The sequence below is a fragment of the Nuphar pumila genome, chromosome 6 (genome assembly GCF_984573655.1).
Source record: "Nuphar pumila chromosome 6, dmNupPumi1.hap1.1, whole genome shotgun sequence".
In the NCBI taxonomy this organism is placed as follows: Eukaryota; Viridiplantae; Streptophyta; class Magnoliopsida; order Nymphaeales; family Nymphaeaceae; genus Nuphar; species Nuphar pumila.
The window spans coordinates 125970158-125987671 of record NC_143254.1 but is presented as its reverse complement, the minus strand read 5'-3'; the positions used below and the strand labels follow the sequence as shown (position 1 = coordinate 125987671).

Sequence of the window (17514 nt, the reverse complement as noted above, 5' to 3'; positions counted from 1 at the left end):
AAAACACTCGGACTTTGCTAATTGCAAGTCAAGTTCCAAAAGGTTTTTGGGCTGAAGCCGCTCTAACTGCCACCTATCTCATCAATAGAATGTCATTTTCTTCATTAAAAAATATATCTCCAATTGAAAAACTTTATGATTTAGCTCCAGACTGCTCTAGATTAAGAGTTTTTGGTTGCAAATCTTTTGTATTTACAAACAAAAATGCTAAATTCTTCCCTCGTGCAATCCCATGTGCCTTTTTAGGATATGCTGAAAATAAAAAGGCTACAAGTGCTATGATCTTCAAAATGACAAATTATATGTATCAATCAAGAAATGTGTCTTCTAGAAAAAGAAAGTTCTTTTGAAAGTGAAAATCCAAAGATATTACTGAATATTCCTTTTTAATCGATTTAACTTCAAAATTCAATGAAGAAGATTTTGAATATAACTTTGATAATGATCAAAGTCCTATTATTTTTTTAAATGATAGTGAAGACCAAACCAGTAGGGATGTTGGTCTGCAATATTCAAGACGAAGAGTTGGGGAACAACACCCACCATGTGCATTAGAAAGGTTTTCTAAAGTTCTCCTTTGTAGGACTTCTAGAATTTTTCGACCTCCAAAAAAATTTGTCTCTTACGAATCTTTTTTACCCTCGTAAGGGCAGCCCTTGCATTAATCCAATCCTATGTTGAACTTCCTCCTATTCTGAAGCCAAAAACCATGAGAAATGGGTTGAAGCTATGAAAATAGAATTGGATGCATTAGAGAAGGCCAACACTTGGTCCATTCAAGACCTTCCTCTCGGAAAGAAATCTATAGACTGTAGATGGGTCTATAAAGTCAAAACCAAAAGTGATGGGACCCTAAAAAGATATAAGGCACGACTCGTAGCCAAAGGTTATGCTCAAGAGTATGACATTGACTACGAAGAAACCTTTGCCCATGTGGCCCGTATGACCACTGTTAGAACTTTAATTGCTTTGGCTTCTATCAAAAAATGACCTATATTTCAAATGGATGTCAAAAATGCTTTCTTAAATGTGAGTCTTGTTGAAAAAGTCTACATGAAAGCTCTGCCTGGTATTAGTATTCATAAGGGTAAAATACTTCGTCTTGAGAAGGCCCTTTATGGCCTCAAACAGGCACCAAAAGCCTAGTACGACAGATTTAGTCATGTTATGACTGATATTGGATTTCATTCTTGTTTGACTGACACTGTCTTGTTTATTAAGCAATCTGATGCAGGTATCATCATCCTTCTTTATGTGGATGATATGATCATCACTGGAGATGACAAACAAGGAGTTACCAATATTAAAACTCTTCTTAAAACTCATTTTGAAATGTCTGATTTAGGATTATTGAGATACTTTTTAGGAATAGAAGTTGCTTATTCCCCTCGTGGGTATTTGATATCTCAATCTAAATTTGCTTTTGATATTGTTTTCAGGTCTGGCATTACAGATGATATGAAGGTGGACACTCCAGAAGTGGTCAATGTTAAAATAAAAATTGATGATGGAGAATGTCTTGATGATCCCACTCCGTTCAGACTTGTTGGAGCACTTTTCTATCTCTCCATCACTCGGTCAGACATAGCACATGTTGTATACACAGCTAGCCAGTTTCAACATGCTCCCACTTCTGTTCACATGGGAGCGATTTTACGTATTATTAGATATTTAAAGAGTTCTCTCTCACGAGGACTCTTCTTGTCTTCATCATCATCATTAGATTTAATTGCTTATACTGATGCCGACTGGAGAGATGATCCTAATAATAGGCACTCAACTACTGATTTCTGTGTATTTTTAGGTAAATCTCTAATATCATGGAGGTGCAAGAAGCAACAGAAGGTTTTTCTTTCCTCCACTGAAGCAGAATATAGAGCCATGACAACCACCACAATGGAAGTTGGTCAGAGAGTACTTGCATGGAACCATTGATCTGCCATATGTGACGTCAGAATACCAATTAGCAGACTTCTTCACCAAGCCTCTCGCGGCTCCCAGATTTCACTTCCTCTTTGACAAACTTTCGCTCATTGTACCGTAAGTTTGAGGGGGAGTGTTAAAATGTAAACAACACATATATATAATAATAATATTATTATATATTTTTGTATTTATACTTTTAATTTTTTTGTAATTTTTCTTTTTGTTTTTAGTATCTAGTTCTATTAGAACTAGATACATCTAGTTTGGTCAAGTTCTAGTTGGAACTTGACCAACTTTCTAGCTGTTGGAACTAGTCCAACGGCTAGAATTCTAGCTGTTGGAAGTTTCAACAGCTAGAAAGGGAGAGCTCCTTATGAGCTCTCCTTAATACTCTTGTATAAATAGGGGTGCATCCCCTTGTGTAAATTATTTCTCTAAATGCTTTTTAAGCATTTTGCTCTCATAAATAAAGTGTTATTTATTTTTATGCTTTTCCATTTATACCCTTTTATGGGTCTTGTCTAAAGTATTTTTTAGATACTTCCTTTTGAGTAGATTCAAGTGCATTCGTGAAGCCTACCATTTCATTACAGTACACAAACTAGCCCAAGACATATCAGGCACCAGCCGGAATACAACCGCCGGAATCCTTCTTATTGAGGGAGTTGTAAATACCTCCTCTCTATGGAGGGAGTTGAAATTGAGGTTTTATGGGATTTGGAGTTGCCGGATCCTTAGTCGAGATTTATGCCTCACTCCATTTCCTTTTCCCAAACAGCTTTCAGCTTTCCTTGGAGTGGTCCACATCAGATAACCGGCTCTGACTCCTCAGATGCACTTCTCCCAAACACAGCCTTAAACTTGTATATATTTTTCCTACATTAAAATTTAGGAAAATTTTCAAAAAACGCACCTAAAGTTTAGGCATTAATCAAGAATGCACCTAAATTTTTGCACCATTAATCAAAAACAAACTTCCATCTATTTAAACCCACTAACCCAAGATGAGTTAAGAGAGTTAATTTACTAGTTGACCCTTCAAAGACTCCTTCCCTCTTTTATAGGTGCATTTTTTAAAATATGATGTTGAGGGTAAAATGGTAATTCCACATCATATCTAACAGCAAACTTGACAGCAGTAAACTCCTGGGCCTTTTTAATTAACCACAATATTTTTTAGGTGTGTTTTTAAAATTTTCAAAACCAAGGTGCCTCTTTGATCAAAGCCCAAACTTTAGGTGCCTTTTTGAAAGATTTCCTTAAAATTTATAATTATTCATCGAAAACAGTAATATCTAAGGTAAGACTTTTGCCACAATATCTCACTGCAGTAAACAATCTCCAACCGAATACAACCTGGGTATAGTTCCTCCAAAAAATAATTTGAAGTCCATATTTTTTTCTGGGTTCATGTGCAATATGGAGAAACTATACATAACATTTTTCTAAGTGCCTTTTCCAAGTATAAAAGTCTGTCCACTCGGTGCAACTATTTTTCCTAAAATAATTTCTCAGAACTTGCGGTGCCTACAATGGCAAAAAGGGTCTGCATCAGCATTTCTAGCACACGGCTTCCCCTGTGTATATATCTAAGAACTAAGTTCCCTAGAAAACAGAAACTTAAGAAACTCGAGTATTCAGTTGATTCAACCACTAGTGTATGCATTAAGCACTTCTCATAGCATAATGAGAATGTACATAATCCAATTCCAATAAGGTTCAGTATGGATTGAATAGCACTACGATGGAGTTGATTCCGTAATTATAAGTTCATATACCAAATAAGTGGTTCTATATTCCAAATTTGCTCTAAAAAATCCCCACAAAGATCTCTTCCTTGACCTCCCTATGAGGACCAATTCCCACTGAAACTAATTGACTGGCTTCCACTGGAACCTGTGGGAATTTCTATGATACTTTCACCTCCATAGAGGCGAAGAGCTTAGTTAAATTGCTGATAATGTACAATCAAATGCACCACTAGAGATAAAAAAATTCTAAGATTTCTAGAAGATCTAAACTCTGAAAAGATCAAACTCATATTACAGCAATTGTTCCAACTTCCAAGATGTCATTGGAGAATAAAGCATGTAAAAAGGGAAGACGCATGATCAGAAAGTAGACAAACAACTTACATGTTCTTCATTATGTGTATATGTCACTTCTAAGCTCCCACTTGCTGTAGCTACCCAGACCTGGAAAAGCCCAAAAAAAAGTTGTGATTAGGGTAAGTCAGCACTAGTATAAGCATACACAAAATTTACACAACAGGGAATAAATTACCTTTACAGTTTGGTCCAACGAACAAGATAACAAAAATTCTTTCCAACACAGAAGGGACATAACCACAGAGGTGTGATCCAATAGTGTCTGAATGCATTGAAATGTCTCAAGGTTCCACACCTGAACGAAAAAAGCTAAAAGATTATGGCGTGAAAATGAAGTAAATAAAACATGGAATGTGTTGCAGTTGTGAGCTAAAAAATGAAATTCTACAAGTAAAATATATGAATTGAAAAAGGAAACAAATAAGGGCACCACACTCTTGCCATGATATTGACATTACATTCCAGTGATATTGCCAGAACAAACCAAAAAAAGGCATATAATTATATATGCCATGAGATTTTGAAGTTTTTAAATAAAATCATAAAAGACTTTGGAGCTCACTTCATATGTTGAGAACAACCAAACAAGACTTTTCTTCTCTTTTATATCAGTGAATATGTAAAATACTACATATAACAGACATGAATAAATCTTCTAATATAAATGTTACCCTTAGAACCCACACTCAAATTAGACACAGATATTTGTCTGACAACAATTTCAGAAAGGATTTCTCTTCAGAGGATTTTGAATACATTTTTTCTTGATAAAATATTGGGAACCTAAAACAGGGAAATTTCTTTGGAAAAGTTCAAAACTAGAGGAGAAAGTAGGAAACTAACACTAAAGGCCAAATCGGCTAAGAAATAAGTTGCTACCATTTGTTTTATAATTTAAACTCCAGAAAAGAGTTTTCTAGAAGTTAAAAAAATTAGTTTGGCCACCTTTTCAGATGTGACATTATGGCAGTAATCCATTTCTTTTTTTTTTTAAATTCATCGTGATACTTTTGCAGTTCTTTTGCCTTTCAAAAAAAACTCTAAAAGGACAATAAAGAAAAAAGACTAACATTTCTTTAGCATGACCTGTACTAAGTGCCTTCAATAATAAGCTACGATGGAAAAAGGCCCTTTATACACTAAACAGTCTAAAGAATCCATAGAGATAGTCATTGACTGTCAGAACATGGGGTTTAGGCTTGAATTAGACCCAAAACAGATGAAGTGAACTTGGAGGCATGGCCCATTGATGGAATGTTTGGTGCTTTTAGCAAAGAAGTCCCAGAAAACCAGGTCACTGGATTTCCTATATGTATACTAATGTTTCCTACCCTCGTGGGTAAGGAACTCCTCCGTAAAAAAAAATGATGTTTTTTGTACATCTGACCCTCCAGATGTGATCTGCATGTTTGGGTTAGTAGAAATCAGAGCTTGGATCATGTTATTCCAATGTATATGTAAGATTTTGCAGGGGTTGAAAAATCAACGGTCTACAATGTACCAAATTTTCAACTCTCATAAAATCATATTTTTACATCGAAAAAATACATCCATGGGGTTAGATTTGGTCAAAACAAACATCCCACTATGAGTGTACCCTCGACCATGAGGGTACCAAATACTTTCATATATATATATATATATATATATATATATATATATATATATATATATGACACACACACAATGTTTACAGCTTAATTTTTTTTTACTCATTTTAATTTAGTGGTTTTAACTTTTTTTATTAGAACAACAAAGGACAGAACTTTTGCAAGCATAGTCACAAATGTCATTCTCAGCAAGGAAATATCTCAGGAGATTTTCAAAACCCTTGTTTTTTTTTTTTGAAAAATACTGGGTTTTAAAGAATAATATAAATAAATGTGTAATAAAAGTATCATGAAAAAATATAACTAAATACATATTCAAGGTAGGTTACGTTACCTTAAGGTATGTTTAATGGCGCATTGCACGGGACGAGAAGGTAAAAAAGACCATAGTTTGGAGCAAATGTTGAACGTGGCGGATGACCGGAACGCCGTCCACCGCGTCCCTAAAAGCGTGTTTAAATCGTTCGTTTCACCTCCCCCTGTTACGAAAATAATAGGTACGGGAGGAACATATTAAAAAAAAAAGTTTCTCAACGGGCGCACCCGACCCCCCCTCTCTCTCTCTCCTGTGCAACGAGTAGAGGGGCAGAAGAAAATGGTGGAGTCGGTGGTGCTGGTGAAGAGGGCCCTCCTCTGCCCCGACGACGCCTCCTCCTCCTCCGACTAGACCTCCATCAGCCGGACATGGATGTTGGAGATGGCACAAGATGGATAGTCATGGGTGTTGGAGATGGCACAAGATGGATAGTCATGGGTGTTGGAGATGGCACAAATCGAGGGTTAGTCATGGGTTTTGGTTTTCTTTTGGGGATCAAATCGAGGGTTAGTCATGGGTGTTGGAGATGGCACAAGATGGACAACCAGACAAAATGGGTGTGTATCGGTCGCTTTTAGTGTGCAAAATTTATCTTTTTGCATGGTTGATGTTGATTCATTGAGTTTGGGGAATTTGAGTTTTGTGACTGGTTTGGGAGCTCTAATTAAGTTGATCTTTTTTGTTTGAAGAGAAAGGTTTGGGTTGTGACGACTTTATGTTTGCAAAATTTACTAATCTATTTTTCATGGTTCACTATGTTTATTTAATGAGAATGAATGGTTGTAATCCATTGAGTTCGGGAAATTGAGTTTCTAGTTTGATTGGGGTGTCTGAATTGAATGTTGCTTGGATAGAAATTATAAAAAATTGTGTTTTCTTTACATTCCTTCGCCACCCACTAGTTTTTCTCTCTTTTAGCTTTTGGGGTTAATTGGAATCTTAGTATTGATGGCTCTAGTGTGGTGGGTGTTGTTGGATGGTTGATTATATTGAAATTGGCATTTTCTTTTTTCTTTTGTTTTGCATTCCTTGGCTTGAAATTTTATAGGTATTAATAGGTTACAGATTTTCATAGATTTCTAATTCAGAATGATACAAGGTCCGTATTGATTGTTTTCTGAGAGATGTTGTAATAGGTATGTTGAGGTTAAGCTAATCAACTGCATATTAGCAAACAGAGTAGCGAGGGGTATTTGGTAGATCATTGACCTATGTCACAGGGATTCAACTAACCAAGTGCCGCACCCGCATCAACGCGACGCGACGTGGGTGCGCGTGAGGGTGCAGCACTTGGTGCGGTCAACCCGATATGTAAAAAAAAAAAAACATCGAGGGAGGCTCACCTGAAGAAGAAGAAGAAGACAACGAGGAAAGAGAGAGGCGAGAGGGAGCTCACCAGAAAGGGGGCCAGAGGTCGCATCGCTGGCGCAGGAAGGACCAGCATCAGGTGGCCGAAAATCCAAGGTTCGCCGAACGTGGGGCTTGCCGGCGTCAGGTGGCCGAAAAACGAATGGGAGAGAGGGAGCCTGCGGCGGGGGGAGAAGGCGAGCGAGGAGAGAGAGTGAGCAGCGTGGGGAAGGGTTTCTCGAATAGAAACCCTACCCTGCATGCTTATTTAAAGCACGCAGCATATGTTTTATCGGGTTTGAATCCAGGTCGGAATCCGACCCGGGTCTGATTTTTTTTTTTTTGCCGCACCCCCGCACCCATGTTTTTTTAAAGTGTTGCATCCCCGCACCCGCACCCATGTGACATAGTCATTGACCTTAGGATAGGGAGTTGTTTGTGTAGAATTGTATTTTAGATCGAGCATCTTGCTTTAATTGCTCACAGCTTAATAAACATGTTAAAAGATGTAAAACTGTGGGTGAATAGAGTCATACCATCTAAAATGACATAATCTGGCCCATTATTGATATTTGTCCAAGTTGTATGCACATTGTTATCAAACAACGGACATTTGGAACACAACATCCAAGTACGGTCCAAACAAACGTCGAACTTGGTACAGTTGTTACGGAACGAACAGAACCAATGTTATGTTCCATCTTTTTTGTTCATTTCGTCCAACCCTGGACAAGCCATCAAACATACCCTTAACATCTATGTCACATGGGTGCGGGTGCGGGTGCGGGTGCGGGTGCGGGTGCGGGTGCGGGTGCGGGTGTGAGTGCGACACGGGTGCGGATCAATTTTAAAAATTTTGGACACGGGGACTCAACTATATATATATATATATATATATATATATATATATATATATATATATATATATATATATATATATATATATATATATATATATATATATATATATATATATATATATATATATATCCAGTGTGTGCATATATGTGGATATTGTCCTCTAAAGTTTGGCACCAGCATGGGCATTTTTACAAACTTTGCAAATTGTACTTTTGCCCTTGCAGAAAGGGGAGTCCGGGGGCTCCCCCCGGTGCGGGACTCGGGGCTTATGTTTGAGACTCATGCTATATATATATATATATATATATATATATATATTAAAAATATATATAAAAAGATCATTTTTTTGCCTTAAAAATGGGCATTTTTGGACTCAGTCAACATTAACCGAGTCCAAAACAAGGACGGACTCGGCCTCGACTCGTTGACCGAATCCGACTTGGCGTTGACCGAGTCCGGGCCGTGTCCGAAGCTGCACCCGTGTCGGGGCGTGTCGACTCGGGTGCGGCGCCTCCCTAGTCGAGTCCGTGTGACATAGCTTAACATACAAACATGCACACCGACATAATCCAATATCAGAGTAGAGGGAGAATGATTTATATCATTATATGGTATTCATATGATTAGTAAAAGAAAAGGATATGGTTTTTAATATTAAAGATTAAAAGTAAGGAACAAAAGTTAGTCCCATGTCGAGGAGGAAAGTGAATGACCTCCCCTTTCCACCTCTATTTAAGAAAGAAGCCTCTAACACCCATTGAAGCTTCATTCGATTTTCAAGCGGCTATTCACGTGGAGGTATGTGAAAAGCAGCCCTAATATATATATTTTTTAGGAGTGAACTGTTTAATGCCCTTTCTTTTTTAAGTAACTATTTTGTGTATGTTGGATGTTGTTGGGTATTCACATAGTTGTCAAAAACGCTAGCCGGAGTCTAGGCGGAAGACATCTAAAAGGACTAGTCGGGGCTTAGGCGGGACAAAAAAATTAAAACATCAAGAAAAGCAAAAATATTACAATAAACAATTAAATTTAGTAACAAACATATAAATGTAACTATGAATGAAGTGAAATTGCATAATATTGAACATACACCAAAACTTGGAGCACACCATCTGATTACTCTATATACATGCATACATACATATATATAGATAGAGAGAGAGAATGGGGATTATCCTGCCCTTGTTTCGTTAGGTTACTTTTAGGACCCTCCAAAAATCATAGTTTTCAGATGTACTTGCTTTAAACTGTTGGATCAGTTTATGATAAGTGTTGAACGAAGAACATTGATTAAGCATTTTTATGCTCAGATGTGTATTTTAAAGTAAAAAAAATCATCAGTTGATATCATACTAAAATTTTATGACAAAATGTTCACATTTTTATATCAAATCAATTTGAAACAAAGTTTGTTTCTCAATAAAAAAGTATTGATAAGCACATCTAATGGTTCAAAATGAAAATAAAACACCTACGACTTCCGATATTTGGAGGGTCTTAACAGTGATGTAAAGAAAAAGAGGATAAGATGAACTTCGTTCATATATATATATATATATATATATATATATATATATATATATATATATATATATATATATATATATATATATATATATATAGTTGGCAAACCCGGCGATCCGACTCAGGAATCGTCCGAGTCAGATCGGATCGTCCAACAATTGGGCCGTTGATCTAGCCCAAACCTATTTTAACCAGGTTCGGGCTGGAATCGTCCGACCCACCACTAACTCGAGAACTAGATGAGTCAACGTTGGATCGAGTTTCAAGACTGTTTTAAACATACTGGTTCAGACTTGATTCACCGAGCCGAACCGGTCTGTGTGTCGATTTGTTTCAAGACGAACCGGCTTTAATTTATATTTTGGGGCTCGAGTCTCTCGACTCTTCCCCTCCTTCCCCATTTTTCAGAACACAAAAATCCTCTTCCTCTGATACCTCCCCTCCATCTTCTGCCACCATCACCACTATCGACGGCCACTGACAAACGCCAGTGACAGTCTCTCTCTCTCTCTCTCTCTCTCTCTCTCTCTCTCTCTCTCTCTCTCTCTCTCTTTCTTGCACATTTTGGGTGTTTTTCACCTTATTGTGTATTGTGTTTGTGTATGCATTGTGTAATTTTTTATTTATTTATTTTTTTCATTTTGCTGTAAATAATATAAATCTACATAGTGATATTTGTGCAATTTTGTTCGTCTTATGCATGATTGTGAAGTTTTTCCTAATAGGTTTTACTTTCTCATTTTGAGGTATTGGGGTATTATGCATATTTTCATAAATGTTTTCATGAATGTTTAAAGTGATTAGTGATTTATGAGCATGCCTTCTTCCATAATATCAATACATTTTATGGTTCTTTGTTTGTGTGATATATATTTTTTCCTATAGTTGGGATATTTGGCTTGCTCTATTTACAGATTCTCAAGTATTAAAGAGCCGATTAGAGCAAATGATTGACAGAAATATTGGAGACTCTGTACCCCCTTCAATAGAAGGAACTAATGAAGAAACAAGATGAAGAATATGAAGACTTTTAAAGACATGGGATCTTGTGGATTTGCAAACTTACGGTTACATCACCATAACTTTGAGGGGGGGGTGTTAAGTTATATGTATAACTTCATATATAGTTATATATATTCAAGATATATGTAACTATAATGAATAATGTAATTTGGGTTGCCCACCAGGGGCATTTTGGTCATTTTGTATAAGTTAGAAAATAAGTCTTCTTTTATTCTTCTTTTTAATTTTTGCATTTTCTATTTCTTTATGTAAATGCATTGTTGTATATGCCTCTACACAGTCGTTGGGAACCTCCCAACGTTTATTTTGGAGGCTCCCTCTTGGCCTTCTCTTGTCTATAAATAAAGGCTTAAAGGCCCCTTTAATTAAAAGCTTCTTTGAAGTTCTTTGATGAATAAATTCATTATTTGTAAGTGTTCTCTCTTTTGATATTGTATGCACTCTTGTGCTTGTGTAAGCCTTAGTGCTTTTTGGATTGTCTCCTATGTCACATGGGTGCGGGTGCGGGTGCGGGTGCGGGTGCGGCACGGGTGTGGCGCAATTTTAAAAAATTTGGACACGGGGACTCGGCTATATATATAGTGTGTGTGTGTGTGTGCATATATCCATATAAATTTTGGACACGGGGACTTGGTTCGTGACTCTTCCGAGTTGTCTCCGATCCTGAACTAACCGAGTTAAAATAGTAGTATAACTGGGTTAGAACCAAACTCGGCTGAGTTTAGCATTGACTCGGCCGAGTCTTAGCTACCATGGGAATAAAACATCATCAAGGTATTAATTAAAATCATTAACTAAAAGCATGTTCTGGTAAATGCATTAAACATCTTTTGCAGTTTTGCTAAAATTCATAACATTAATTAAAAGCATTAAAAACTTTTAATTTTTTAAAGCTAGATTTGAAAAACGGAGAGAGAGAGAGATCTCGGTGGATGAGAAAGTGTTGCCTACTCGTGGATGAGAATTTATTAGCTTTTATAAGAGAGAGAAATGGGTGGATGAAAAGTGTTGGTACTCGTAGATGAGAATTAAATGATAATATTTAAGATTAATTTTTTTTTCTGGGGCTTATGTTTGAGACTCATGCTATATATATATATATATATATATATATATATATATATATATATATATAAAGATCATTTTTTTGTTTTTTGCCCTAAAAATAGACATTTTTGGATTCAGTCAACGTTGAGTGAGTCCAAAATAAGGACGGACTCGACCTCGACTCATTGACCGAATCCGACTCGGTGTTGACCATGTCCGGGCCGTGTCCGAGGCCGCACCCATGTCGGGGCGTGTCGACTCGGGTGCGGCGCCTCCCTAGTCGAGTCTGTGTGACATGGATTGTCTCATAGTGGACTTATGCATGTGCACTTTGTGATTGCGTTCTTCATAAACCCTTAGTGGTTTTTGTGTTTTGGACCATTTGTGGGTGTGATTTGTGTCTCTTGAGTGAGGTGCGTGAAGACACTTTGCTTCTTTACAAAAGACACTTTAATATGAAAAGAAAAGAAGAGGTGAAAAAATCATTGTTCTTTGGAAAAGTCCGATTTTGATGGATTTCATGCTACAAAATGATCAATAAGCTAAGAACATTCCCAATACCAATAGCAATGATAGTAAGAAAGATGATCCAAGAAGACACCTCAAAAGTCATTAAGATTTGTTTCATATTTTTAAACCACCCAAAAAAGTTCTGGAGGTTATTGAAATGTAATTAGCTTATGCCCCCTATCTTTCTCAATTATTATGACGCTAAAATATTTTTTTCAATTTATTGCGAGATTATGCAGATAGTTTTTTAAGCAAACTTCAAAACATAATGAAATATTAAAAAAGATGATGTTTGCAGGCCTGACCAAACTAAATTCCCTTAATCACAAGGTACTATAGAGCAAGACCCTTCCAACATAGGTTGAATGTGAAAGATGGAAATAGAATCAGTACGAGGATGGCCAAGCTTAGGCACGTTCAGCAAGGACTTGGAGGTTGCATGTGGCCACAACTCATATACAGAAAATTCGCATGAAGAAACCAGTAACACTTTGCCATCCAATGTCACATAAGACAAAAGATGACCAACAAAATTCAATCTTAAACAACAAAGCATTATCTTTGATTGGTAGTGGATGCCATTGATCATATTCTTTCAAGTCAACCAATTTGTCCTCCCTAATAGTAATGGCAACAAAATGTTCGAACATTCTCATTGAAAGCAGAGAAAGAGAGAGATTAAAGGGATGTTTGTTTGACCAAATATGGTGAGAAAATAGACCATATTCATATTGAAATACACATTGCCTTTTTTTTTGAACGGGAAAGTATGCATTATCTCACTTGGGTGAAAAAAGAAAAACTTAAAAGGTCGGCCTATAGTCAATGAGATCGACCATGAGTTTTGTATAGAAACTAGTTATTATATAAAAAGGTTTCAACTTTCCCATCAAAGGAACAAACAAGTTCTACGGAAATTTCTCAGAAATGCTCCAACGAGAAAACCTTTGGCAGAAGAGGTCTTGCACCAAGACTAGGGATGTAAACAGATTGAATTTGGTTTGTGTGTAGCTTGTACTGAATCCAACCCCATCGGATATTGGCTAGTCAGATTCAGGTTCAGAGGAAAATCGTAGAACCAAATCTGGAGTTTTAAACATATTTGGATTCGGATGTAAAACCTCAAATGGATATGAATCTGATTATTAATGATATTGTAGAACCAATATGACTAATTCAAGTCAGATTCAGTTGGATATCGGATGAGAATCCAATCCATTGACATCCCTAACCAAGAGGTATCACAGTTGCATGGTTGATAATGCAGCATAAATAATTAAAAATCCAGAATTCAGCATAATCATTATTACTTGATTAAGGCTCTTCCATAACCAAACACCACAACTATTTAGTGATTACAGCAAATAAAGGTGATCATACAATCTCTTTCTAGACTTGCAAAGACAAGTCGTGTACTATGGTAACCCTAAAGCAGCTCAAAAAGTTGCTAAAATCTAGATCCGGAAAACGAAAATGAGATTGCTCAAAGAAAAATTTTCTACTACTCTACTGTCAATCAGAGTTACCGGAAGCTTCTTAGATAGGTGGGAAGCTTGCCTCCCGAAAACTCACTTCAAAAGTGCGATACTCCTCGCTTCCGAAACTTGATGAGAACCTCAATCTCCCACGCTTCTCCTATGCTTTCCACACGCTTCATCTATTCTTCTTATATATTCTCTTACTCAACTTTTCATGTTTTTTATGTGTTTTCTATCACTCTTCTCACTCACTTCCATGTGCTTTCTCTAAATTGGTAGTCATCATTTTTTAGATTTTGTTAAAAATTTAATTATAAAACTAAAAAATCATGAAAGTCAATATTAGTCACTTTTATTTTAGTTTTTATTTGTGTTTCATTTTTATTCCCATTCAATTCTTATATTTCTTTTTTTTTATTCCTCGCTTCCTGCTTCCTATACATTTTAAAATGTACCGCTTCTTGCTTCTGCTTCCCGTATCGTTTTCCGCTTCCTAGTTTGACAACCTTTCTGTCAACTCACAAGAAGGAATGGATATGGCATTGGTATCTCAATTTTAGTTTTCATCCTAAGACATATTCATAAAGATACATACGCGAACTGAGGCTCGATAGGAGTACGAGAAATGAATTTGAAAATTTTGCAAAAGATAGGACATGCTCATAAGGCTACAACATTTGAATTGATGTGATAAATGGTCAAGATTCAATTTTCCACAAATTCATGTGGTTCACATGGTAAACGGATAAAATCCAATCATTTGTAAATTCATGTGTGTATTGCATTTAATAAAAGGAGAGAGATGTCTCAGTCAATACTAATTCTTCCCTTTTTTCTTTTGGGGGGTTGTGTAGGGGAGCGGTGTATTAGTGACTTACTTTAGCACACCATCAATGAAGAATGAGAGAGAGAGAGAGAGGATGCATATGACAGTGAGTTTTTCCATGTCTGAGATTTGGAAACAAAAAAACAACACTTTGACCAAGTTGGACATGGATTTGACCACGTCCCCACTGTGTCATGTCACCTATGACAGCAAAAAATGGTTATCCCTGTGACATATCCTGACCATATGAAATAGTCCAGTTTGTCCAAATTCACAAGTCCAGAATCCAGCCGTAAATTTTTTTAAACACCAACAGTATTTCTGACTTGATTTTAATTTGCACAGAAGAAACTGATTGAAAATAGCTACTCATACACAGAATAATGTGCACACTCCGAAAATTGGAAACAGAAATATACTGCCCATTTCTGACAGTGCAGACTACATACCCAAGCTACTCCAGATGTAGAAAATTTAAAATCCAACTAACCTTTATTGTCTTGTCCATAGAACCAGAAAACAGTCTGTTGGCACCAAAAACTAATGAAACAACAGAAAGTGTGTGCCCTAAAAGTGAAGCAGCTGGCTCAAAAGAGTTGCCAGTAAATTTCCATGCCAATATGCAACCATCCTGCAGTATAGACAACATATACAATCTTATTCTATATCCAAGTAAAGAACTAATAGGCCCAGATCTCAAATAACTGAAACTTCAAACTAACTAAACATTGAATAAAGCTAAACAAATAACTCAATCTATCAATCATGCTTTAGAATGCCAAGTTACAAGGTTGCCATCTTCTTGCTCTCTACAAATTAATCACCTGCACTCCCGCAAAAAGCATCTCATTACCGACAGCAAGGGCATGCACCTGCCCGTTTGGCCCGTTAAGGGTAATCTCTGCGGCAGTTTGAATGTTCCACACCTACAATGGCAACATTGTATAAAGAAGTGTTTACTTTATGAAATTAACTGACACGTGAAAACAATTAATTTGCTTAAATCCACAAACAAGAAATAGGAGCATCTGAGATTTGCCAACAAAAAATTATAACTTTCTTCTCCATCACTTTGACCAGAAATGACAATTACCTTCACAAAATTAGGTGTCCCAGCAAAAAGCCATGGGCCTTCATTAATCATGCATCCCACTTCGCCAGGCAATTTTATGGCACCAACACACTAACCAAAAAGGAAACAAAATAAAAACATGATATGATAACATTATCATGAATAATTAATATCTAACAGCTGAGAACTCCAACACGATAATCAAAGAGTGTGAAGAAAAAAATGCTCAGTTGCTCTAAATACCTGGCCAGACTGGCAATCCCAAACTCTAACCGATTCATCTACACTGCCTGAATAGAGTTTGTCTGAACCTGAAGGAAGTGCAATCCCGCGCACAGCCTGCTACAAAAACCTTTTCAATCCACAACAAGATGCAAATGCCCCAAAAATCCAATGAGAAGTCCAAGATAGAACACCTTTTCATGCCCACTGAGCAAAGTCACAAACGTAAACCCTTCGCCCACAAAGGAAGAGTGCAGAAACTTGCAGCCATTGCCATACTTGCAGTGCCCCGCTATCCAGTAGGTACATACTCTGTCTTGAATCTTCCTATGGTTATCCACGGTGGCACTACCACCACCACCGCCGCCACCGCTGCCTGCACCCGTACCCCTTCCCCACTTGGGATTTAAAGGCCTTCTCTGAACCAGAGCCCCACCACCATTCTGAAAATCCGTCATCTGATTGGGCCGCTTCGTGGTATTAACACCATTGTTAGTGCCCACTCTATCAATCCCACCAGTGACATCCCCGTGCAAAAAACTACAAGGATTTCTGTTGCACCTACCTTCCTGCCAATAATAACAAATCTTTGGTGTCTTGCCTGTCGGCCCAAGCCGGTGAAACGTCCTCTTATTCCCTCCTTTGTCCACAAATTCCACATCCATAACTATACAAAATTAAACATGAAACATCCACAAACAACAACAGCAATACACAGTTCAGGCAAAATCAACCTCGCCTCCTTCACAAAGCAACCACTCTCTCATCCACCAGGAACAACTCCAACGCAAAGACACCCTAGCACCCGTCCTACTCAAACCCCTAGAATCCGATAAACTAAACGAAATACATGGCGACCGCAAAATGATCAGCAGGCCAAAAACCCTAGCTCAGAGAGGCAGGCGCCAGACGAATACTATCAGAAGCAAGAGAAACCTCAATGGATGGTGACGAAGACGACGAAGATACCCTAGAAATCGCAAACCTGATCGAAAGGGAAAGATTAGCGCCAAACCTGAGAAGGCGAACGAATTCTTGATGACTACGATCGAGGAGCAGATCGACGAAACCGTCGGCGAAACAACAACGGGATGAAAGTCTCTCTGGTCGAGACGATCGATCGAAGATGAAGGGGAGGCCTGAGAATTCTGAAACCCTATCGCAGAAAGGCGCCCTTTCCCCCTGAGCCGCTCTCTCAAAAAGAGCAGAGATGAGAGAACTCGAACGAAAGGAAGACGCCGGGGGGGTGGTGTCTCCCTTATATAGCTGATCGAATTTACAAATTACCTAAAATGCCCCTAAAAAGTTCCGACTTGGACGTCTAAGATATTCGACCTGAATCGGAACGGTTTTAGCTTTCCCTATTCGATGCGGTTTGGCATCGATTCGGCATGGGAGGACTGAAGGGATTTCAGACCCATTTTATCAAAGCAGCTTCTTGCATCAAGCTTGCTTCGGAAGTGAGAGACTCCCTACTTCTCTGAAAGAAGGAGAAGCTTTAAGCTGGCTTCCACTTAGTTTGTCAAATTGATTCTCTTTTGCTTCTTTAAAGTTTTTCTCACTTTTTGCCGCTTTTCACTCATTTTTTTCTTTATTCCTATCATTTTTCCTTTATTCTTATATTTTTATATTAAAAAAATA

General features: G+C 37.5%; 1 protein-coding gene across 6 annotated transcripts in view; it reads right to left on the bottom strand.

Annotated features, from left to right (window-relative positions):
* Positions 1–17099, bottom strand: part of LOC149836090 (zinc finger CCCH domain-containing protein 17-like) — a 30104-nt gene extending 13005 nt beyond the window's left edge. For 2 of the 6 annotated variants that reach the window (XR_016432392.1, XR_016432391.1), the window contains exons 1-7: positions 16068–17099; positions 15895–15993; positions 15673–15762; positions 15404–15505; positions 15070–15210; positions 4210–4329; positions 4062–4121 (exon numbers count right to left, since the gene is read on the bottom strand). Coding sequence is in view for 4 of the 6 variants with exons in the window: in XM_090008968.1 (XP_089865094.1) it covers positions 4062–4121; positions 4210–4329; positions 15070–15210; positions 15404–15505; positions 15673–15762; positions 15895–15993; positions 16068–16538 (1083 nt within the window). In the remaining 2 variants the exon portion in view is untranslated. The remainder of the gene's footprint in view (positions 1–4061; positions 4122–4209; positions 4330–15069; positions 15211–15403; positions 15506–15672; positions 15763–15894; positions 15994–16067) is intronic. The other 4 variants (XM_090008968.1, XM_090008971.1, XM_090008969.1 and 1 more) reach the window with 4 other exon arrangements.
* Positions 17100–17514: the final 415 nt, after the last annotated feature.